We start from the raw sequence: 24,787 nt of genomic DNA on the forward strand, positions 1-24,787 counted from the left end.
GAGACCAAAAAGCTACTCACATTGTCCACAAAAAAATGAAAAAACTCTGGCTTAGAGCACAATCTAAGAGACGAGGAAAAGAAATGGAAAAAGAATCATTCCTGGGCCATGGGTCTTTCCAAAAATGAATTTGGGAACCCCTCCCCACTATGAATTTAATGTTAGGGGTGAAAATAAAGTAAATCTGGGAAATAGACCTCCATAGACTCCCCAAAGAACATCCCAAACTAGTGTTGGTATCCCACCCATTCTCATCCAACCCAAACTTACTACAAATAAATCTTTGCCGTAGGGAATTATCTTCTAAGGGGAAGCACCACAACCATTTGGCTAAACGAGTGGTGTTTTTAGACACCAAATTACCAAGACCCAGCCCCCTCCCCTACGACCTCCTGGACTGAACCACAAAAAATCTCTGATTATTCTCTCAAGCTTGCTAGCAACACCCATTGGAATTCTAAAACAGGTAAAAGTACAACAAAATGCTAGAGAGACAAGCCATAATTCTAACCCCCCCCCCTCCTAAAAAAAAGGGGGCGCCCTTCCAACCATCTAATTTTTTCGTAATCCTCTCCACTACTGGATTCCAAAAATCTGCTCCTTTAGGATTCCCACCCAACAGAACCGTAAATAAGTTAGGGGCTAGTCCAATAAACCACACTTTGCGTTTACTGCCCACTCATTGGCTCTCTCAGCAAGTACATTTAGGGATACTGAACCACTTTTCCCCATATTAAGAGTCATGCTATGTAACATGGGCCCATGATGACATCATGGGCCCACATGGAAGGGGCTTACTGGGCACAAGAGTGTGGGGCTCACACTGCTGTTCCTAATGATTCCCTGCCACGTGGGCCCATGTCATCACCAGCCCATGGCGCGGAGCACTTTACCTATACTAATCTTAAGCCAAAAACCCTCTCAAAAGCATTCAGTACAAATTCTTCTAAATGAAAGGTTATGATCATTAAGAATGTTAGAGGTTATATATGTCTTTGAGTATTATTATTATTATTATTGAGTGTGTTAGTATGTTAATTAGTGAGTGTTAGTAAGTCAAAATGCTAGCAAGACAAGCTTGGATAAGCGTAATTCTATCCCCCAAAAGAAAAAAAGGTACCCTTCTGACCATCTAATTTCTTCGTAATCCTCTCAACTACATGATTCCAAAAATCTGCCCATTCAAGATTCCCACCCAACATAACCATAAATAAGTTAGGGGCTAGTCCAATAAACCACACCATGCGTTTGCTGCCCACTCATTAGTTCTCTCAACAAGTACACTTATGGCTACTAAACCACTTTTCCCCATATTAGGAGCTATGCTACGTAACACGGGCCCATGATAACATGGGCTCACATGGAAGGGGCTTACTGGGTACAAGAGTGTGGGGCTCACACTGTTGTACCTAATGATCCCTTGCCATGTGGGCCCATGTCGTCACAAGCCCGTGTCGCTGAGCACTTTCCCTATATTAATCTTAAGTCAGAAACCCTCTCAAAAGCATTAAGTATGCCCAAAATTCTTCTAAATGAAAGGTTATGATCATTAAGAATGTTAGAGGTTATATATGTCTTTTAGTATTATTGAGTGTGTTAGTATGTGAGTATTAGTAAGGGTATATTGTCATTAGAATGTATTTAATTTGTATTATAAACACGGCGTGAGACCTATATTCAAGTTAGGTCATTCATTTTAATCAAATCTTAATATGTTATCAGCTGTCGCTAGAAAACACCATTCCCGCAGCTCTTCTTCCCAAATCCACCTCCATTACGTACTAAATCACAAAGCCAACCATACACCCATAATCAACACCCCCCCCCCCCTCCCCCAACGTTCCACCCCACAAAATCCCATTGCTAGATGGCACTCCATGTGCCCCCATGTGCTGACCAAATGCTGGTAGGGCTGACCCCACATGCCGGAGTGTGAGTGAAGTTCCGACTTTTTTTTTTTTCCTTGAGCCATGCTCTGATTCATTCTTTAGACTATATTATCATGTTGTTAGGCCAATTTTTTGCTAAAAAAACCAAACTTTTTGGACCATGCACTCGCGGTATTCCATTAGTAAGTTAAGGGTTTGTGAAGGCTTCCTTGTGAGTTTTTTGGAGCTGTGGCAGTGCTTGTGTGTTCAGTTGTGAGGCTGTGGCAGTTCTATATCTGTCGGTGAGTTGTTCACCGTGTCCATGGTTGCATCGGTGCTTCACTTGGTTTGTGATTGTTCTGATTATTGATTGTGCTTGCTTTTTTGGGTGTGGTTGCTGATTTGTGAGTGCTGTGGCAGCACTATATCTGTTGGTGAGTTGTTCACCTCGTCCGTCGGTGTGTTGGTGCTTCACATAATTTGTGATTGTCTCGATTAGTTTTGATTGTTCTTTTTGTTTTGGGTGCGATTGCTGATTTGTGAGTGTTGGGATGGAATCTATGAATCCCAAAAGTTTGTTTCCTACATCGCTTCCGCAAATGACGTCTCAAAAGTTGGATGGAAAGCACTATGTTCAATGGTCTAAAGCTGTTCAAATTTATTTAGCAGGATCAGGGAAATCTAACCACTTGCTCCAATCTGATTCTTGTGATGAGAGGAGAAATGATCTGTGGGTTCAAGAAGATGCCTTGATTATTTCCCTTTTATGGAATTCGATGGAGCTATAGATTGCACGAATGTGTATCTAGATACATGCAAGGAGATTTGGGATTCCGTCAAACTTCTATACTTTAGTAACATCACACATATGCATGATTTATCCCAGGAGTACTTTCAATTACAACGAGGTAGGAGCGTTGTAGATTATTTTGGAGAGATGAAGTGTATTCATGAGGAGCTTAACGTCGTGCAACCTATAACTACCGACGTTTGTGAGATGCAGAAGCAGAGAGAGCAGATGACAAATCTTCGTCTTCTAGCATATTGAGTTTGAGGCAGTTCGGTCCTAGATACTTAGTAGTGCCAAGCTGCCATCATTTGATGATGTTTATTCTCGTGGCCTTCGTGCTTCCTTTAGCATGCATTCTTTTGTTCTTGCATCTGGCTCTGAGAGGACAGCCTTTGCTACATAGAGTGATTCTAGTTCTTTAAACAACTGCAAAAGTTATCGCAGTGCTTCGAGTAGTCGTAGTGGTAGAGACGGACGAGGCATAGGTACTCCTTGCAAGTGCACTCATTGTGGATGGAATAATCATACCATTGAGTAGTGTTGGGATCTTCACGACAGACCTTCATGTGTTGCCAATGCAGCCACCATTTACTTCACACCTTTGGGGGCAGCCAATGCAGTTACCACCGATTCCTCACCTTTGAGGTTGAGTGGGGGGCAATGTAACATCTCTATGTCAGAGGAAGAGCATTCCAAGTTCCAACAGTATCAAGCGTCACAACAAGCTTCCCTTCCGATTGCATCTCTTGCCATAACAAGTAATCACACAGAATGACTGTCATCCAGTACTTCTCGTCCTAGTCCTTGGGTCATAGACTTCGTTGCCACTGATCATATCACAGGTATACCTAGATTTTTCTCCACTCTTCAACAAATTTACCATGTGTTACTCTTGCTGATGGATCCACTACTGCAGTCAAAGGAATTGGAACTATAAATCCCACTTCTTCTATTTCTCTTCCTTCTGTTTTAGGTATCTCCTAGTAAATTCATGAATTGTTCAGTGAGATTCTTACCTGATTTTGTAGTTATTCAAGATTTGAAGACGAGGAAGACGATTGGCGGAGGGTGTGAAGCTAGTGGACTCTATCACTTTGAGCCACTATCTCCTTCTACCACTTGCACCACTACTACCACACTTTTCGAAATTCATTGTCGCTTGGGTCATACTTCATTGGAAAAGTTAAAATGTCTTGTTCCTAGTTTGAGTTCTATGTCTAGTCTCTTGTCAATTAGGAAAGCACCATCGTGTTTCTTTTGCTTCTTGGGTCAGTAAATGGTGCAAGCCCTTTTATGTTAGTTCATTCAGATGTCTAGGGTGTCCTAGTAGGGTCGTGTCCAAGTTCGAATACTTTGTAACCTTTGTGGATGATTATTCAAGAATGACTTGGTTATGTTTAATAAAAGATCGTTCTGAGTTATTTCATGTATTTTGTGCCTTTTGTTATAGAATAAAGACTTAATTTGGTTTGCCAGCTCAAATACTTTGAGGTGATAATGCTAAAGAGTTTTTCAGTGTACAATTCACTACTTATATGACTCAGTTTGGGATTGTTCATCAATCATCCTATGCCCACACTCCTTAGCAAAATGGGTTTGCAGAGTGGAAAAATAGACATCTCGAAATTACTTTATCAAATGCATGTACTTAAAGCATTTTGGAGTGATGTTGTACTTACGGCTTGTTATCTGATCAACAGAATGCCATCCTTTGTTCTTAGTGTTAAAATTCCCTACTCCATTCTCTTTCCTAATTCACCCTTTCTTTTTTCCTCGTATATTTGGGTGTGCCCTTTGTTCATCAACTAACTCCCAGGGCGGATAAGTTGGGTCCTTGTGCTATAAAATGTGTCTTTTTGGGCTACTCATATACTCAGAATATCATTGTTATAGTCCCGTGCTACATCGCTTCTTTGTTTTGCCGATGTTATCTTCTTTGAGTCTACACCTTACTACACATAGTCATTGAGCACTTCTGAGCTCAATGAGTCTCTTTCTTTGCATAATCTTCCAGATTCTATGTTGTTGTCCTTGCCCAAAACAACCATCTGAGTCTCCATGTAGTTCGAGTCCTTCTTATTGACTTGATCATCCTAATTTGTAGGTGTATTCACAACGGTGGCTCCAAGGAAGAGAGTCCCCTCTAGCTTCTACCGGCACACCTTTGGTTTCCTCGTCGAATGATCATACTTTCCATGATGTTGATCCTCCTATTGTCGTTCGGAAAGGTACACGCACATGTACTCAACACCCCATTTCCAACTATGTTTCTTATGACTCCTTATCACCCTCCTATTATTATATCGTCACTGCTTTATCATCTACTACCTTTTCTAAATATGTTTTGGAAGCCTTAACCCATTCAGGGTGGAAGGATGCTATGGTTAAAGAGATGAATGCTTTACATGATCATGGGACTTAGGACTTGGTACCTCTTCCTCCTGACAAGTCTGTGGTTGGTTGTCGCTTGGCTTACATTGTGAAAGTCAACCTTGATGGTTCTGTGGCTCGTCTAAAGGCCCGTTTTGTTGCCAAGGGATACACTCAAGTGTATGGTTTGGATTATTATTATACTTTTTCTATGGTTGCCAAACTTACATCAGTATATCTGTTCATCTCCTTGGCTACTACTTGTCTTTGGCCTTTGCATCAGCTAGATGTGAAAAATGCCTTCTTGCACAGTGACCTTGAGGAGGAGGTTTATATGGAGCAACCACTTGGGTTTCTTGCTCAAGGGGAGTTAGGCTTAGTGTGTCAGCTCAAGAAGGCTTTATATGGTTTAAAACAGTCTCCCAAAGCATGGTTTGGTCGTTTCAGTGTTGTAGTACTTGAGTTTGGTCTTCCACAGTGTGTTGTGGATCGTTCTGTGTTTAATCGTCAAACTTCATCAGGTCGGATGCTTCTTGTTGTTTATGTGGATGATATTGTTATTACAAGCATTGATGATAAAGTTATTTGGAGTCTCAAACTTTTTCTATAAACTAAGTTTTTGACCAAAGATTTGGGACCGTTGAACTACTTCTTGGGTATAGAAATTTCTAGATCTCGTATTGAAACTGTTGTGTCACAGAGGAAGCATGTTCTTGATCTGTTGGATGAAACGGGCTTGTTGGAATCTAAAATGCTTGATACACTTATGGATCCTAACAGCAAGCTAATGCCGAATATGGGGGATTTGTTGCCTAATCCTGAACAATAGTGGAGACTTATTGGAAGTTGAATTATCTCACAGTTACTCAGCCAAATATGTCTTTTGCAACAAATGTTGTGGGTTAATTTCTAGATTCTCCAAGGACAAGTCATTGGGCTGCAATAATTCGCATCTTGAGACATATCAAATGTGCACCTAGGAGAGGTATTTTATATTATGATCAAGGTCACACTTATATCCATGGATATACAGATGCAAATTGGTTGGATCGCCTTCCGATCGAAGATCCACCATCAAACACTATATCCTAGTTGTTGGTAATTTGGTTTCTTGGAAAAGTAAGGAACAAACTATGGTGGTAAGGTCAAGTGCTAAGTCAGAATATAGAGCTATGGCTTACACTACCTGTGAACTTGTCTGGTCGAAGAACATTTTGGAAGAATTGGGTTTTTTGCATTCTCAACCTATGAAGTTGGTGTGTGATAATCAAGATGCTCTTCATATTGCCTCCAAACCAGCCTTTCATGAGCAGATGAAGCACATTAAAGTTGATTGCCACTTTGTTCTGGAGAAACTTATGTAGAAGCTCAGTACAACCACTAATGTGAAATTGGACATGCAACTTGTTGATTTTTTTACGAAAGTGTTGGGGGTTTCTCGTGTAAAATTCATTTGTAACAAGCTAAGAATTTATGACATTTATGGTCCAGCTTGAGGGGGAGTTAGAGGTTATATATGTCTTATAGCGTCATTATTATTGAGTGAGTTAGTATGTTAATTAGTGAGAGTTAGTAAGAGTATTATTGTCATTAGAATGTATTTTTAATTTGTATTATAAATAGAGGGAGAGATCTATCTTCAAGTTAGGTCATTTATTTTAATCAAATCTTAACAAAGAAAGAAAACTATATCATCAACAATTTGAAGATGAGAAATCATCACGTCCTCATTCCCCACACCTAATCCTTTAACCAACCTTGTATAAATTGCCATATCCACCATACTACTTAAAACATCAGCGACGAGGACAAACAGAGATGGTGATAATAGGTCTCCTTGTCTAATGTCTCTTGAAACAGTAAACCATGATTTAGGCTCACCATTAACAATAATTGAAAGGCACACATTAAACAAACAATCCCTAATCCACCTATAACAACATTCACTTTTTCACAAAGACCTTATCCAGGAAAGACCAGCTCACTCTGTCATTAGCTTTATCAAAATCTACTTTGTAAACAAAGCCCGGGTTCTTATTCCTACATATGTCCTCCACCACCTTATTAACTACTAGAATAGCATCCATTATTTGCACCGCACTCAACCAAGACTAATAGGTCTAATAGGTCAGACTTTAGTGATAATCTTATACACACTATAGACAAGACTAATAGGTCTAAAGTCCTCAACCTTAGAAGTTCTAGCTTTCTTAGGCATCAAGGCTATAAAATTGGAATTGATACTCCTACTCAAAATCCCATTCCCATAGAAATCAATGAAAACTTTAATCAAATATGCCTTAATTGTCTCCCAAAAATCTTGAAAGAAAGCCATGTTATACCCATCTATCCATCTCAAATACCACCTCCCTCATTTCCTCATCAAATGGTCTCTCTAACCATTGCAGTTGATCAATAGTGATAGGATTCCAATCTAAACCCTCAATTTTTGGTCTATTATGAGTCATGACTATCCTCTGAATACAAATTGCGAAAGAAAGTAATAATAATAGATGCTATTAGATGCTGATCGTTAGTACACCTTTCATTCCCAAAATCTTGCCCCCTAATCAAAATTTGCCTCGTGTTACCATTGGCTAATCAATGGGAAAAAAAAAGGAATTACAACCACCATCTTTCACCCACCTAAATTTGGTTTTTTTGCCAACTCCTCATTTCTTGAAAAATCAGCCCTTCCAATTGGGTCCACCAACTCCAAACCCAGGTCTTTGAGGAGTTGTGGGTCAAGGCATTCTCCCTCAACTCCCTTAGAGCTAGGATCATGATCCTACCGCCACTACCAAATTTATCCCCATGACAAATAGTTACTGGAACCCCATACACTTAATTTCCAGTGTACCTTGAAACCTGACCATCATGGAGTTTTTGTGGGAATTAGGGCAACAATTATGATCCTACAAAAAATATTCTAGAAACCATCCACTAGAAAGAACACATGCAAAATCTTCTGAAGCAATTTACCACAAGTGAAGAGCAAACTACTTCGACTATTGCCAAGCTAAGTAATCAATCGAATATTGTTAAAGCTCACAATGGGGTTGACAGTAAAGAGTTTATTGTTAGAGAAGAAGAGTGGTCTTTGGAGATATTCAGTGAGCGAGTGTGAAAACCCAAGCTACTACAAGTTGTAGTAGGAACGGGGACTATGGGCATTAGTGATGTCCCACAATTGACATCTAAGCCCAAAGAATCGATGAAAGAACTTGAGGAGGTGGAAATTGCAAAGTTTGAGCTATCTGTGGATAGTAGATCTGCTTAGGGTTTAGTTTTTAGGGTTTTGATTGCAAAGTTTGAGCTATCTGTGGATAGTAGATCTTCTTAGGGTTTAGTTTTTAGGGTTTTGAAGGCTGTAGACATGGGTAAAGATTGTGTATGTGCAGTTTATATTTCCTGATATATTTGCTGTAGATGACCGTGGCCACTTGCATTCATATTTATTTTTGAAGTTTGTGGTAATTTCGTTCAACTACAAATTTGCTTGATTGTCAGTTCTTCATTCTTCAACAAGAATGCCTGTAGTCATATTGATGGAGAACCAGCACTGGAGAAATTTAGATGCTTATTTTGCTCTAGCTTTAGTAATTAGGATTTTTATTTGAGTTTGAAAATTCTGATTATTTTTAAAGTGGGGGTGCTTTGTGTGTTTTAAGTACCTTGGGGTTATTTTTTTAAATTCTTTGTTTGGTTGTAATATTAGGTGTGTAAGTACTGTCTTTGAGTATTGTATTGAACAGGCACTGGTTTCTCTCTCTCTCTCTCTCTCTCTCCCTCTTTGAGCCCTCACCCTGTTTTCCTCCTCCCTCCTTTCCTCTTCTTCCCCTTATGTTACTCTGTTCCACTTCTATTTTTGTTCTGTTCAGCAGTTCCTCTTCTTCTCCCCCTTCTTCTCTTTTTCTTCCTATTTCTCTCCCTTAATTCTCTCCGTTGCTCTCTGTTTCTGATTTTCTGTTTCTGTCCACCCATTTCGTATTTGAGGGAGAACCACCAGTGGAGAACTTTTGATGTTTTTGAAGTTTAGTTAACTTTAGGTTTTTTGGTGCATCTGGTAGAAATTGAAGGGAAATATACTTGAAGAATCTCTGAAGATACAAGGTCAGCATAAGGACAATTAAGGACCTTTTGGTAACGTTGCATAAATGTACACTACTTGGATTTCACAGAAATTGATTTAATGCCACTTATCCAGTTGGTAATTGTTTGAATTTGCATCAGTCCATATTCACTTTTAATAAAAAAAAAAATGATGCTTCAGTTCTACTTATCTAGTTTCCACCTGGTTGGCAAACCTCATCAATTTATAAAACAGAATGTACTTGGTGATTTTGATGGTTGTTCAAGTCTTCAGTTTTTCTTAGATTTGTTGGATGACATGGAGAACTATTTTATTTGATATATATTGTGTGACCATTAGAATATCTACTTAGCTGAACAAAAACTTATTTGTTTAGCAGTACATTATTGGAAAAAAGCTCGAAGACAAAAAAACTATAATGGAGAACTCTTGTAACCACTTGGTTTGAAATGGGATATAGTTTTAGAGAGAAAATGTTTTATATTCTTATAGGGAGGAATTAGTGGACCAACTATGTTGTCTGAGGCAACTTTTTTCTAGTGTTGTTGATTATTACCTTAAATTTTGGAGACCTCATTTATCAGTGCACTCTATTGAGGAACCTGGAGCGGTGATTATGTTCAAACAAGGGTTGAGAGATGAAATAAGAATGCACACTATTTTACATAATCAAAAACTCCCCACCACTCTATTTGAGGCTTGCCACATGGCTTTGGAAGCTGAGATATATGTCCAGCTATCCACCCATGACAACACTTCTAATCTTTAGCTTTAAACTTTTATGAGACTAGATCAATTTCTAAGTGGTCAAGAGGTAGGCGTAACCTCACACGAGATATTCAAGAGAAAACTCAGATTGTTGGGGATAAGAAAACCAATATTAGAAATGCTCAAGCTAATTGTTGCATAATTGGACCTGCAACTCCATAAATGATTTGCATATAATCAATGCAAAATTTTTGAGTCTTCATTGGATGTGGCTCATGCATCTTGTTACTGAAATATGGCCTTAGACCTGTCTTTAGAAACCTTAATCACTGTTGTTGCTACTAAGCAGAAATAGACCTTGATCAGTCAAAAGCTTGGTTGTTGATACTTGCAATGAACTTCAAGATGAGTTGCGAATCATTTGGACATATATGTTTCATGTTTGTCAACCTGACTCGGCGACCTCAATTGTCCATTTCTAGCCCGAAGAATGAGCTACAATTTGTTGCTCTGGAGTCTCTTCTAAATTCTTTGCACATGGACATTGTTGAAAATCCCGGGAGATGATTTCTCCTCCACCTGGAAAACTTATGCCTCCTTTATACCTCACATCTTCTCCCCCTATATCTTCTTTGACCAAATTTAGTGAAACAGTGTCCCTCATTATAGAATATGGACCATATGCATAATTGCTTGAGCTGCCAATAGATTTGGATATTAAATTGATTTCTTGTTTTGTGGACTTGTTATTGAGGACATTGCAGTTTTTTATGCTAGTTGCAGTTGGAGGATCTTTTAGATACTCTCTTTGGTGAGTGTGGTGATGATGCAATGCAGTTCGTGTCACCTCTTGATTCGCCTACATTTTCGACTTTCTTCCTACTCATGGAGTTAAGTTACCACACTTTTTCAGAACTTGAGGTTCGACCTTTATTCTAACAAGGGGGAGTTTGATGGAGAACCTTTTAGATGCGTATATTGCAATTTCTTCAGAACTTAGGTTGGAAAAATTTTGGTAATTTTGGAAGTTTAGTTACATTTGCGGTACTTTGTGTATTTTAGTACGTTGGGTTTGTTTTGTAATTTTCTGTTTTAGTTGTAATGTTGGGTGCATTAGTACTGTCTTTTTGTATTGTATTGAACAGTTGTCAGATTTTGAAGTGCAGTTCAGTTTCTCTCTCTTGGGCAGCCTCTCTCTCTTTTCCTTCTTCCTTCCGTTCTTTTCTACCTTATTCCCTTATCCTCTTTATTTTTCTCTTGCTGCGCTGTTTCTTATGTCTACCCTCGGGGGCCGCTGCAGTTTCTCTTCTCTCTTCTTCATTCTTCTCCTATTTCTATTTCTCTCCTATAATTCTCTTCTTCTTTCTGTTTCTTTAGTGTCCTACATCACAATTACTCTGTTTAGAGTTATTTTTGTAATTTTTATTTCTATTTTTGTGATATTTTCTAGCATTATCTTTTTTTAGATATATATTAGAGGATTTTATGTATCTTCATATTAGGAAAGTTACTATATCACTTTATTAGGTTTTGTTATTTTATTTTCTGTACTCCCAAGCATATTAGACCTGTCAATATTTGATTATAACATATTTTTTTTAGTGTTGAACATTATGAATTGAATTTGAGTTTTAGGATTTGTAAGTTCCTTTTGTGAGGAGGGGAGGACCTCTATCACCCATCTAACCCATATTCGCAAAGACTTAAATTTCGATCAAAACATCAAATTTGAACTGAAATCTCGATTTTTGAAGGGTATGGAATTGAAACTCACTTTCAGATCTTCTTTTTTGAAAAATTTTGATTGACGTTTCAGTTGCGACCAAAATTTTGAAAATTTCGGTAATTTCAGCATTTTAGCTTGAAGTTTGATGAAAATTTGAGAAAAAATGAATTTTGAAGCCTCAAACTAAGCATATCTCATTACTTCATCGTCTTCCTATTTCTCAAAACTCCAAGAAACCCTGGCAAGCAGCAGCTCCTTACTCTCTTCAAGCTTGAGTTGATTCTTCAAACTTCATGCACTGAAGCTCTTTGCTTTCCTATCTCTTGCAGCTGCAGCTGGATGTGAGCAATAGGAGGGTGTCATCACAGGCTCGCAGCTCACAGCTTTGCATGCAGTCCAGATACTGCTTGTGTTGATGTGCAACACCCACGCCCTCCCCACCTTTATTATTTTGTCCCTCCCAATTCTCATTTACTCCTTAGCAATTTATCCACTTACCTCCTTATTGTGGGCCCTATTATTATTATTATTGCTACAAAACACTTATAAATGTTAAAATTTATGATTATATGAATTATAATGATAGTTGTTGTTGTTGTTATTATTATTATTACCGATAAAAAATTATTATTATTATTATTATTATATACATTAAAAATTGTGATTATATTAACTATAATGATAATTGATATTTGATAATATTGATATAGTTTATTTATTTATTTTAAGAAAAATATTTGATATTTTAATTTATGAATAAGTTGCATCACAAAAATAGTGTGAAGTATTTTGATAATTTTAATTTTATAAATAATTTATAAACTACATCATCTCAAAATTATAATGATAGGGATAGGAGAGATGATTCAAACCATCTAAAAATTACCATGTGGTATTAAGCGTATGATAGTTATTGGTATGGTACTTATTTAAAATGATGATTTTGTAAGCTTAAATCATTAAATTAATGACTCATGAACCTTATAATGATTTTGAATGTTCTTTACTTCCTTGCTTCGTGATGTGCAATTTATATACTCTACATACTAATAACTTGTCATGTATGCATTTTTTAAATTTATTTTGATTCTAAATTACGCATTTGTTGCTCATGGAGTTCGACGGGCTTATTAATGAAGGTAAAATTTGCAAAACAAAAGCACATAAAAGTTATAAAACTGACTTGAGCACAAAGATATGGAAATTGGAAGAAAAAAAAAAAAGAAGGGAAAACTGCTCCAAAAATCATCTATTTTAATATTTCCCAAAATTTTATTTTAAAGTTTCATCAATAATTATAAATTTCTATTATTTCTTTAAATTGAAATTGAAATCAAAATTTCTGTCGAAATTTCCATTGAAATTGAAATTTAAGTCCTTTTATATATGTTTTTTAGCAAAATGTAATTAATCAACATAAAAACCTTTCTGTGATAACCATCTCAATCACTAAATTTGCTCTTTCCTCCGGATTTCTCCTGTTAAAATTCAAGCAAAAAGAAACAAGAGTATTTTGCTAAGGGATTTGTCAGTTATTAACTTAGAATTATTCTGTTTTTATATTCCTCGTGAGTTCAAGCGCCCTCTAATGGACACTAGGGTTTTCTGGGTTGAAGACTTCAGATTCAATCTTTTTTCTTTCTTCACCTTTGCTGTGTAAATCTTTTACTATGTGCTTTTAAAATAAGTGGAAAAGAATTCTTGTGTAGCACTTGACACTCCATTATCATGCCCCAATTAGCATTTATAGCAATCAAACATAGTAATTTTATCAATCAACTTATGTATGAAGCATTTTTATTGACGAGTTCTTATCTCATATGCTTGTAGATGATCTTAATTTTTTTATGATGCCTCTCCTATGATATGACTTCAGATCAATCAATGAATCGTTGAGTATAATTGCGTTGCAACGTTAAGGAGCTTCTTCCTTTCATCATTTTCCTTGTTTTGATGTTGATAGTTCTCATTATCATTGATGGTCTGCTTATGAACATGGACATTGAGAACAGTTTTTGATATAGTGAGGTCTTGCAAGCATGTTTTCTATTATGATATCTCATCTATTGTCACTTAGCTCTCGTATTATTGATTGATGTTTCTGCTCCAGATGAATACTGAAGTTCTGAAAGAGAAGGCGGAAATGCTAGAAGAGTATTTCTGCATTCATATTGATCAACATGGCAACTTGTCAAGGCTGCCTGTTGTGCTTGACCAGTACTCCCCTGATATGGACCGTATCCCAGAATTTGCACTTTGTTTAGGAAACGATGTAGGTTTGGATTCTATGTGCAACATCTTCATTTATTTATTTGTTTATCTTTTGGCTATATATGATTGACATAGCAATGCTTCTTTGTTCTGTTGCTTTGTGCCTCATACTCTGGAGTCTCGAAGCTGTTGTCACACTTAGTTGAAACAAAGTTGCCCTGTGCACATATTTTATGCAGGCTGCTTTCATTTGAGTGGATTGCATCTCCTTTAGGTCTCTGATACAATTTATTATGAAGTTGTAATGTTTCCAAAAGAATCCATATAGGCCCACTGTTTTACATGATTGTGGTTCAACCTCTTGGTATTGCAGTTTTTATTGATGACATGAAATTAAATTACATTGTAATGAATAAAATAATAAACTTTGATTACGAGATAAGATGGTGATGTAGGACAAGAAACAGGGCAATAGATAGACGCTCATTGGAGGCTGATTAAGGAGTTTGGATTCAGGAATTACTGGGTTTCAGCCCAATAGATTTAGGAGTAATTAATTAGGTTTATGTTTATTTGGGGAATTGTTTGTAGTAGATATGTATTTTAGAAGCTCATTTATAATTTTATGTATCTTTAGGGGTTTATGTGTAATTTATGAAATTTTGGCTTTTTGATAAATAGGGTGTGAAAGCCATGTAAGAGTAGTTTGATGAATCTGAATTGAAAGTGAAGTTCAATTTGCATCCATTGTATCTCCTTTCTTCTCTTCCGTCTTCCTTCTTCTCCCCTCCTTTTCTTTATTTCTCCCAAATTCTCTCTTGGCTGTAATTCCTTGACGATGTCCTGAATCATTTGGTATCAGAGCCTAACCACAATCACACCATTCTTCCATTTCAATCCCCCATTTTTTCCTCACTCTTCTTCTGTTCTTCATTCTCTCTCTCTCTCTCTCTCTCTCTCTCTCTCTCTCTCTATTTTTGAACTGCTGATCTTTTCTCTCTGTTCTCTTTTCTGTTTCTCTGTTCTTCTTCCCCCTCCCATCTCTTCCCTGTTTTGCTTTTATTTCTCACTGAATCTGATCTTCTGTTCTATTCTCTGTTCTGTCCGTGTTCTAATTTTTCTATCCCGGTGTTCCTCTCTTATTCTTCTCCTCGTCTTCCCTTCGTCATTCTAATTTTTCCCTTATTCTCTTTTTTCTTCCCTGTTTCCACTCTAATCTCTTCTAGTCTCTCTTTCTGTTTTTGATGTTTTGCATTTCTAGAGTTCCGTAATTTTCTCTCTTTTCCTTGCATCTTTGATTCTTTCCATTGGGCACTCTCAATCTCCCATCTTTGAAACCATCCACAAATTACTGATAGCAGATTTCAGCCCCTTTAGTCATCTTCTTTGCTCTGGAATAATTTGTCTGAGAAAAACCTGCAGCTTTCTGCCAAAATTACAGTTGTGCCACTCATGATTTGAACACCACTTTTCCAGTCATAGGACTTCCACTACTATCAGACACAGAGACCTTTGAAAGGCTCATCCCCAAAATTTGTCGATGCCTAATGACTGGAAAAGCCCCATGTGCCAGCAAAAAGAATCTCCATCTGTTACCCCTCTTAAACCTGTTAACTTTGCGTGCTTTTCTCATCATACCCCCACCACCATTATAATCACCATCCCCTAATCTATCTTCGCCATAAATTTCATGCTGACGAGTTGGGCCTTACGTGCCAACGACATGCGTGTGGGAATTTTCCTCCCTTTTCTGCAACTTCTTAAACTGTAAAATTTGCTTGCAGCCACTGTTTGTTTTTAACCCTACAAAATCCTGCAATTTTTGAAGTTGCTTGATAAAAAGGTTGACTGGTTGAGTTCTGCATACATTTTGAAGGATCCACCAGTACTGCAACCATCTAGAATCAGATTTGGCTGCATTTTGTGAGTTTTGTAAGTGGTTGATCCTCAAACATTTCAAAATTCAGGGCCAATTGTTTTCCAATTGGGGGAGATTTGATGTAGGACAAGAAGTAGGGCAATCAATGGGCCATCATTGGAGGTTGATTAAGGAGAACTGGATTAAGGAATTATTTGATTTTGATCCCAATAAGTATAGGAGTATTTAATTAGGCTTTGTTTATTGGGTGTTTGCTTGTAATTGATAAGTATGTCAGGGGTTCATTTATAATTTCATATACTTTAGGGGCTTGGGTGCAATTTATCTAATTTAGGCTTTGTTATGAATAGGGTGTGAAAGCAATGTAAGAGAGTTTTTTTGATGATTTTGAATTGAAATTGAAGTTTGATTTCCCCCATTGTATCTCCTTCCTTCTTCTTCCCCTCTTCTAATTCTCCCAAATTCTCTCTTAGCTGTAATTCCTTGATGCTGTCCTGCACCAGCTGGGTTTCCATCATACTAAATGGACCACTAGATGTGGTACATGATGGTGATGGGAATCTAGTCGGCTACACTCATGGTCTTGGGAGCGGCCAGTCCATACTGGTCATTTGAGCAGGCATCTCATTCGGGCCTTAAGGCCTACAACAAGCTGCCTGAACGGCTGGTCCAAATCTAACTCTTAAGCTGAACTAAACCCAGCTGAATTTCCTTTTCTTCTGATTTTCATTTTTAATTGATTTCCTTTTTCCCATAAAAAATAGACAAACAAAAAGGGAGGTAGATAAGATAATTTCTTTAAAAAAAAAAAAAAAAAAACGGAGAGAGCAAAAAACATTACTTTTGGAATTCTGGATATTTCCATGACTTTCCTTCTGTGGGAATGAGTTTGGGATTTGAAGGGACATTGTACGCGCAATAGATTTAACATGTTAATGTGTCAAGTCAGGAGGTCTGCTCCCACACCCACCTCAAAATCCCCCTCTAAAGTCCCAATATCATATTTTCCTGTTTGATCTGTGTTGAGGCTTGATATACATTGTTGGCCCACCTGACAGCTTATTCTAACATGGTATCAGAGCTATGGTTGGGGTTCAACCATGTTTATTGTTTGTTAAAAATTATCTTATTCCTTGTAATGGGTGTTGCTTATCATTTGTTTCTCTCCACAATGAATTGAGTTGCATGTGTGGGGAAGTGTTGGGGCTTGATATGCATTGTTGGCCCACAACCTAATGACTTAAACTTTTTGGTAAAACGGTAATCTAAAAATCTGCATATCAAGGAAAGAATGCTGCATGAGAAGCTAGTGCAGTATGATTATAATGTGTCATTATTATATCAAGCTCAAACCACTACTAATGAACGTTTTCTCTGCTTTCACCAACCATTGAATTCCAACAATTATTGAAGTTTATAGTGAGAGGAAGATATGCATATCAAGGAGGATATTAATGAAACCAATCATATTGTGTCCCATGAGATGAATTTTTCTGACCATGTTGATTATATGGAAAAGGAACAATGGATGACAGGCTATGCTCTGGAAGTGCTGTGATTGAACCTGATCACACCCCTTTTATTGAGTTCATCCTTTGTGCAACTGTTCGTGTGTTGAACCCACTTGTTTTGTGGCCTAAGCTGGGTATTTGACTGCATGAAGTGCTAGTTGTTGCTTCTTGTTTTTAGTACTTCTGCACTTCAAAATTAAAGGCTGAATTTTTTCTTGGGAGGGAAGAATTGATGTGACAAATTGCAGCTACTTGGTTAGACCATTAAGGCTATCTGGATACCCTGTCCGAAGGACAAGAAGCATAATCGAGTTTACTTTAGTGATGTGATAATTAACTTTTTTATCCTTTGGGATTATTTTTAAGTGTAGAGTCTGAGCCCTGAGAATGGATATTAAGGTTCTATTGAGGGATTGAGAATGTTTCTACTCTAGCTCCTCTCTTTGCTCTCTTTGTCAGATTCTTCTTTCTTCATCAATGGGTTTTGGATGAATTTAAACTACCGGATATGGAAGAGAACCTCCTCTAATCTCTGTAGATAGAATATTTTGATCTGCAATTGGGAAGAGTTGGGGAATTTTGTTCATTTGGGAGAGAAATCTCAGTTTGGGAATCAATGCATTAAATTTACTATTTGGGTGGTATGTTGGTGTGGTTGCTTGTCTATGCCTTACTTGAGATTGAACCACTTTATTCATTGCAGAATGTTTTGTAGGGTTCAATCACTATAAAAGTAAATCAATATGGCAAGCTTTTGGAGTTGGGTTTACATTCATTTAGTTATGGTTATTCTATTTTCAATTACGGTCTTTGGATGGAATAGGATGGCAAAGATAAATGGAAGTGTTACAACTATACAACTGCTGGGATGCAGTGGGATGAAATCTTTGGTTACAAACAATGGTGTATCTTCTCATTGTCTTGCTCATCAGAGCTAGGAGGTTTCTCAGGTAGGCCACAACCACTAGTCCATAAGCCTATGAAAAGCTTCTTGTACTAGTTTTATTCAGAGTTGAATTGAAATTAAGTTGCAAATATTGATGCTGCATCAACACATCATCAACCTGCTATAACCAGTCTTATAAGGTGCTGTCAAAAAACTACTTCTGTTTCCCCTGCTTTATTTACTGATCTCTTGGAAATAATATGTAGTATACACATTGCCTTCCATTCCCCTCTGACCCCCCTGGATGTTTTTTCATTGATAAGCAACATTATGGGATTGAAAATAATTTGATCAGCACCAACACAGATCTGATTAGTATGTAGCTAAATTGCTTCAGTTTTATTATTATTATTATTATTATTATTTGTTGGGGTGGGGGGAGGAGCATCTTGTTTACCAAGATTCTACTCTTATGGTACTTTCTTTGGTGGGAGAGGAGAAGTACGAACTTGAAATAGTGGTTTCTACCACGTTCTCTTCTTGTTTTGTTTTAAATCCATGTGACAATGCCATCAATTGGTGACTGATAAGGGAGCCAGAAAGGTCTGGTTGCCAACTTACTGTTCTTTGTCTGAGATATGTTATGGATTTTTATTTTTTATTTTAATTTTTTTGGTTGTATACTCATTGTTGTTTGTCTGAGGTATGTTATGGGCTTGAGACTGATAAGGGAGACAGAAATGTCTGGTTACCAAACCTACTATTCTTTGTCTGTGATGTGTTACAGATTTTTATTTTTTTTTAATTTATGTTGCAAATTGTGCCATCTTTTTGTAGGTTGATTGGGAGGATGAAAAAATTTGTTTCCAGGCAATTGCAGCTGCTCTTGGAAACTTCTATGCTATGCATCCTCCTCTGTTGCCCAACCCATCAGGTGATAATTTGGAATTTTACAAGAGAAAACCATCAGTAAAGTCTCAAGATGATGGAAATTCCCTTAACAATTTAGGTACCCAAACTTCCTATTAAAACTTCTTTACACCTTTGTAATCATCAGCGTTTTAAATTGAATGGTATTAGTTGAATTTTTATGTTGTATTCTGTGCTTTTAAAGGTTTTACTCTCCTCCAATACTTTTTATTTACATTTTGGGGAAAGACAGAAGAAAAGGTTATTTCCTTTTAATTTTTATTGAGAAGGCATGATGTATAGAGTCTTTCATCTGCATTTTCAAGAGGCCATTTAGAGTTTTAGGTATAGCTTCCTTAGCAAAGCTTGCCCTCTCAATTTGGGAAAGAGATGATATTTAGTTAGTGTCTGAACTCTGAATGTGAATAATGTGTTGTAAATGTAGAAGAATATGAAAAGATAAATAGATGCTAGCTCTCTGGGAATATAAGAACTACGGGTTAATGTATGAGGGCCCCATGAGCTGATTACCCGAGATGTCTAAGTGCAGTGTGAAGTTATATTATCATAATGACGGCTCTGCTCATTGAGGGACATGCTTTCCTCGGTCATTTTATATTTGTGCAATTTTGATGTCTTTTGATCAGCTAAATGAGAAAAGATTCATGCATGGGGGATGATCTTTCTTCTGTCATTTTTGCCCATCTGTCTGTCTTTTCTGTAAATTCTTCGCCTTATGAGTTATTATTTGCAGAGGATGGTGTGGTAAATGAGGATGAAATTGAGAATGAACTACTTTTGGAGGCAGAGACTGCATGGGCTCAGCGTGAATGGTCAATTCAGCATGTCTTGTTTCCATCCATGAGACTCTTTTTCAAGCCACCAACATCAATGTCCACAAACGGAACTTTCATCCGGGTACTAGCTTAAAACAATCCTCAAACCAAAATCTAGATATTTCTGGACTATTTTACTGCCTGAGTGGTGTTACTGTCCTGGAGATGCATGACAGCTAAGAGGTTCCCTCTTTAATGCATGCATGGTAGTTAAATAAGTAAAATTGACTTATCTTTCCTTTCTATTTCATGTCATTGACAGCCTTGTAGCCAATGATAGGGAAAGAAAGTACAGATTCTTAATGTAAGGCATCCTAGGTTTTTTAAATTCATAGGTTTTGAAGTTCATGATAAAATCTATGTGGTCCATATTCAACTGCATATGCTTGGGCAGTTGCAGCTTTGATAGTGAATACAATTGCATTTGCTGTCCTTTTAACTTTTTCTTTATTTTTTCACTTATTTGTGGGAGGAATGTTTGAGCTCTTGTTTTTACAGGTTGCCTCACTGGAGAAGCTTTACAAGATTTTTGAAAGATGCTAATGAAGAATAGTTCCAATGAGATTATTGCTGAAAGGGCTTGCTGATTTGATTGTTGACTGCGTATATTTCTTGACAGGCTACCTTAACCTCTTTTTAATGTGTTTGAAAATGAATCGAGGGAGGGGGAAATCTTTCGTATTGAAATGGATCGCACTGACTAGGTGGCCTTCATGGGTTTAAGTAGAGGCCATATATTTTATGGGAAGAGGGAAAATTCATGGGAACAGCTGCCCTTACGTCTGGCACTTGTAAGTTTGAACCGTTCTATCAAGCAGGGATGGCGCATGCCTTTCTCAAATTGAGCTGTTGGCATTTTTTGTTGGTGGTTTGCGCCATATGTAGATTTTCAATGTGTTCAAATTTGCATCTGAAAGAGGCATGCCCTCCCCCCTTCCCCGGGTTTGTTGAATTGAAAGAAGTTGATCGCTCTCTTTACGTTACATCCAGAATGCCATTTCAAATTAATCTATTTTGTTAAAAGTTTACTTTGAATATTAGCTTGTGATGATTAGTGATCACAAAAGCCTGCCCATTGTATATCTCTTCTGTTCGCGGTAGTGGTCAAGGCTCCTTACCTTTTTGTTGCTTATGATAAATTGTCAGATTTGGGACTAGTTAAATTTTACAGAAGCTCTTGTGTTAATAGAAAACAACGTTTTCATCCAACAGTTAGCATAGGTCTCTAAAGTGCAACTAGCCGATCATGTATGAAGCCAGAAGAAGGTCCTGGAGTGAGGTATTTTGTTCTCATAAATAATAGTATAAAAAAGGTTGGTTGGTTAAACTTTATTTTGAGTTTTTTGTTTCTTTTTGCTTGTTCCAACAAGCTCCCATAACTTGATTTTTATGGAATATCTGTTTTTCCCTCCAAGGTATATAGTGCACTGAGAGGTGGGTCATAGAGGTGTTCTTGTTTAAGTTGAACCGTTAAGGATATGGTTTGAGAATTTTTGTCCAATATTAATAATATATATTAAACTAAAAACACTATTTAAATTAATGACATTTAAGTTAAATATATTAAATTGATAGATTTTTATGACAAAAAAAGCAATAGTATCAGCAATGAGTAACAATATTTTTTAGTTTTTAATTTTATACTGATAATATTATATAAAGAAGGTTTCAAAACTAAAAAAAAAAAAATTATGTCTATTTTTAAATATGCATACTATTAATTATCGAACATGCATATCTCATTAATAGTGAGAATGACTAAAACATCATATCCATAAGCACTACTATAATAGAAATAAAATTCAAAATATAAAAATTGAAACCCTTCAAAATGTATGTGCCTATCACAGCTTATCTTATACTTTCTTTCTAATTGTAGGTGTATATGTATAAAGAGGTGGTTCGGGTTGGGTAAGGTGTATTAGACACTTAGATCAAAAATTGACCCATATGATTTGGTTATACAAAATAGAAAACTACAAACGGATTGTAACCCCCCGATCCCAACTTATGACTCGGTTGTTGTTGTAGTTGACGTTTGTGTACCTGATATACTTTTCAACAAATATATACGCAGTGGAAAACATGAACATTTATCAAACTATTATCAGAGTTCTAACTATCTTGTAGATACATACAACTATTCCAACATCCATATACAATACTGTATGATACTCAATGCATTCTCGAGTCTTACAACATTTTACAAGTTTTGAAAACCTATAACATAACCTACAAAATCGAGCTCGTGGAGACGCTCACTCAAAAACAGGTCGCTACCCTGACCCAGTCCTTGCTAATCTTAATCTTGATAAGGACTTGAAAAGATAATTTGTATGATAGGGTGAGACACCTCTCAATAAGGGACGATTAAGCTAATAATAGTGTGTGGCCAGCATGCTTTAAGTGTTTAATAAAAACGTAAACATATATAATCATCGTTTCCACAATTGTAAAATACGTAGCCCATTTTTATTATATGAACAACCCCATAGTATGTAACAATAATTACATAAATGTATAGATAGACACGCCCTCAAACTCTATACCATGTATAAATCCCCACAATCAGGGTTGACCGCTCCTACTGTCTTAATACAGTCTGGGTACAAGATCAAGAGACAAACTCACACTAAGACTGTCCCTACTGTCTCAATACAACATGAGTTCATATAGATCAAAAGTATGGTGCCCTCACTAGCAACGGATCCGTGCCTACACTATCAGTCCCTAGGTTTCCTAAAGCATATTGTGCAATTTAAGCAATTTAAACACTCTTTTTAAATCATTTCACAAAATACATCATTACGTGAAATCTGGCCCGTAGCCGTCAAATAAACTTCTTGCATTTTCACAACAGTTCCAGTATTTCACAACATCAACACCTGCTACACAGTTTTCCACATTTGAAAACAACTCGAAAGTAAATATAAACAATTAATATCACAGTATGAGTTTTAAACAACGAAAACAACATTTCCAACCGGTGAAAAGGTCCAGAATGACAAGTATAATATTCTAAAAATATAACATTTGAATTTGATTGGTTGATTTTGAAAATAAAGTCGGTTTACCAAACTGAGGCTCGGAAACCCTAAAACCGTCATAACTTGATATCTAAAAGTTATTTCAACATTTCAATCGATTCATATTATATAAATCACTGTATTAACAAAACCCCCTTACTTGCGTGTGAATCGGAGTTCGAAACAACCCGGAACTCAAGCCCTAGCTTTCTGAACCCCGAACCTAAACGGTTCAAAACAACGACACGAAAACCCCGAAACCTAATACTTGAAGAACAACACTTCAGTATAACTCATATACTACAGATCTGTCGAACCAAAAGTAAAAATCGACCCTTACCTTGATTTTCGAGAAAAACTCAAAAATTTTCGAAAGGAAATTCTGATTCGTAGAACATGTAGAGATTCCTTCCCTAATCCACGTAGCGACGTCGGATCGTCAATTCTGGCAACACATGACCCGAAAATCTTAGAGAGATAGAGAGTGGCGCTCGTGTCTGGAGAGAGAGAGAGAGAGAGAGAGAGAGAGAGAGAGAGAGAGAGAGAGAGAGAGAGAGTGAGAGTTTATAAAGAGAAACCTAACTTAACCTTTAAGTAATCAAAATAAATATCTCCTCCAAGATATTTATATAGAAATATCTCAAAATATCTCTTTTCAAAATATCTTCTCCAAAATATCTTTATATATATATATATATTTGATCGGGTTACTACAATCTCTCCTCTTTATAAAATTTTGTCCTCGAAATTTGCTAACTGTTCCTATTACATTGTTTGAACTCTAACTGCTCTATCTCTAGGAAGAGCAAGCAGCCACCCACATAGCTGTCCCGTCCCAAATTTATTACCTACCCTCACTTATGGCAGAAGAATACCGTTGTTACATACAATAGTCTCAAAAGCTCACATTACATATACAAACTCTCCCAGAGGCAATCCACATACCCTTACCATAAGCAAAAAGGGATACACTCACATATCTACATTATTTGTCTAACTCTGAACATCTTTGAATAGTTGAGGATACTTCTGACATATCTTGGCCTCTAATTCCCAAGAAGTCTCCTCAACCGCATGGTTACGCCATAACACCTTTACCAATGGTATCTCCTTGGCACGTAGCTTCTGTACCTTCTGATCCAAAATCTGAACCGGTACCTCACCATAAGCTAGTGCTTCATTGATCTCTAAGGACTCATAACTAATCATGTGCAACGGATCTGACACGTACTTCCTCAGCACCAACACGTGAAACACATCATGCACCTTAGATAAGGTCGGGGGTAAGGCTACCCGATAAGCAACTGGACCCATCCTCTCTAGGATCTCAAATGGCCCAATGTATCGAGGACTCAACTTGCCCTTCCTTCCGAACCTCGTCACTCATTTCATAGGAGCCCCTTAGAAATACCATATCTCCAATATCAAATTTCAGTTCCCATCGGCGAGTATCGGCATAACTCTTCCGCCGACTCTGAGTTGATCTAATCCTTTCTCTGATAAGCTCGACCTTCGCAGAGGTCTGTGAAACCAACTCTGGTCCCAAAATCTACTGCTCACCTATCTCATCCCGGTACAATGGAAATCGGCACCGACGACCATACAAGGCCTCATATGGTGTTATCTCAATACTGGCTTGGTAGCTGTTGTTATAAGAAAATTCTATGAGCGGTAGATATCGGATCCAACTGTTATCGAAATCCAACACACATGCCCATAGCATATCCTCCAAAATCTGAATCATCCTTTCAGACTGTCCATTCGTCTACGGGTGAAATGTCGTGCTGAACGTGAATTATGACCCCAAAGCATCTTGCAACCCCTTCTAGAACCGAGATATGAAACGTGGGTCTCGATCTGAAACGATAGACACCGGGACGCCATGGAGCCGTACTACCTCCTATATGTACAACTCTGCCAGCCTATTCATAGAATAGCTGACTTTGATTGGAATGAAGTATGCCGTCTTCGTCA

The 24,787-nt window shown here is 37.2% G+C and overlaps 1 protein-coding gene across 3 annotated transcripts in view; it reads left to right on the forward strand.

Moving 5' to 3' along the window:
- LOC131162248 (DNA mismatch repair protein MLH1) overlaps positions 1-20,822 on the forward strand; it is an 88,162-nt gene extending 67,340 nt beyond the window's left edge. For 2 of the 3 annotated variants that reach the window (XM_058118543.1, XM_058118546.1), the window contains 4 exons: positions 13,666-13,827; positions 18,880-19,051; positions 19,706-19,869; positions 20,286-20,822. In XM_058118543.1, coding sequence (XP_057974526.1) covers positions 13,666-13,827; positions 18,880-19,051; positions 19,706-19,869; positions 20,286-20,330 — 543 coding nt within the window. In that variant the 3' untranslated portion in view covers positions 20,331-20,822. The remainder of the gene's footprint in view (positions 1-13,665; positions 13,828-18,879; positions 19,052-19,705; positions 19,870-20,285) is intronic. The other variant, XM_058118545.1, reaches the window with a different exon arrangement.
- The last annotated feature ends 3,965 nt before the right edge of the window (positions 20,823-24,787 follow it).

Source organism: Malania oleifera, chromosome 8, assembly GCF_029873635.1.
Source record: "Malania oleifera isolate guangnan ecotype guangnan chromosome 8, ASM2987363v1, whole genome shotgun sequence".
Taxonomy (NCBI): domain Eukaryota; kingdom Viridiplantae; phylum Streptophyta; class Magnoliopsida; order Santalales; family Ximeniaceae; genus Malania; species Malania oleifera.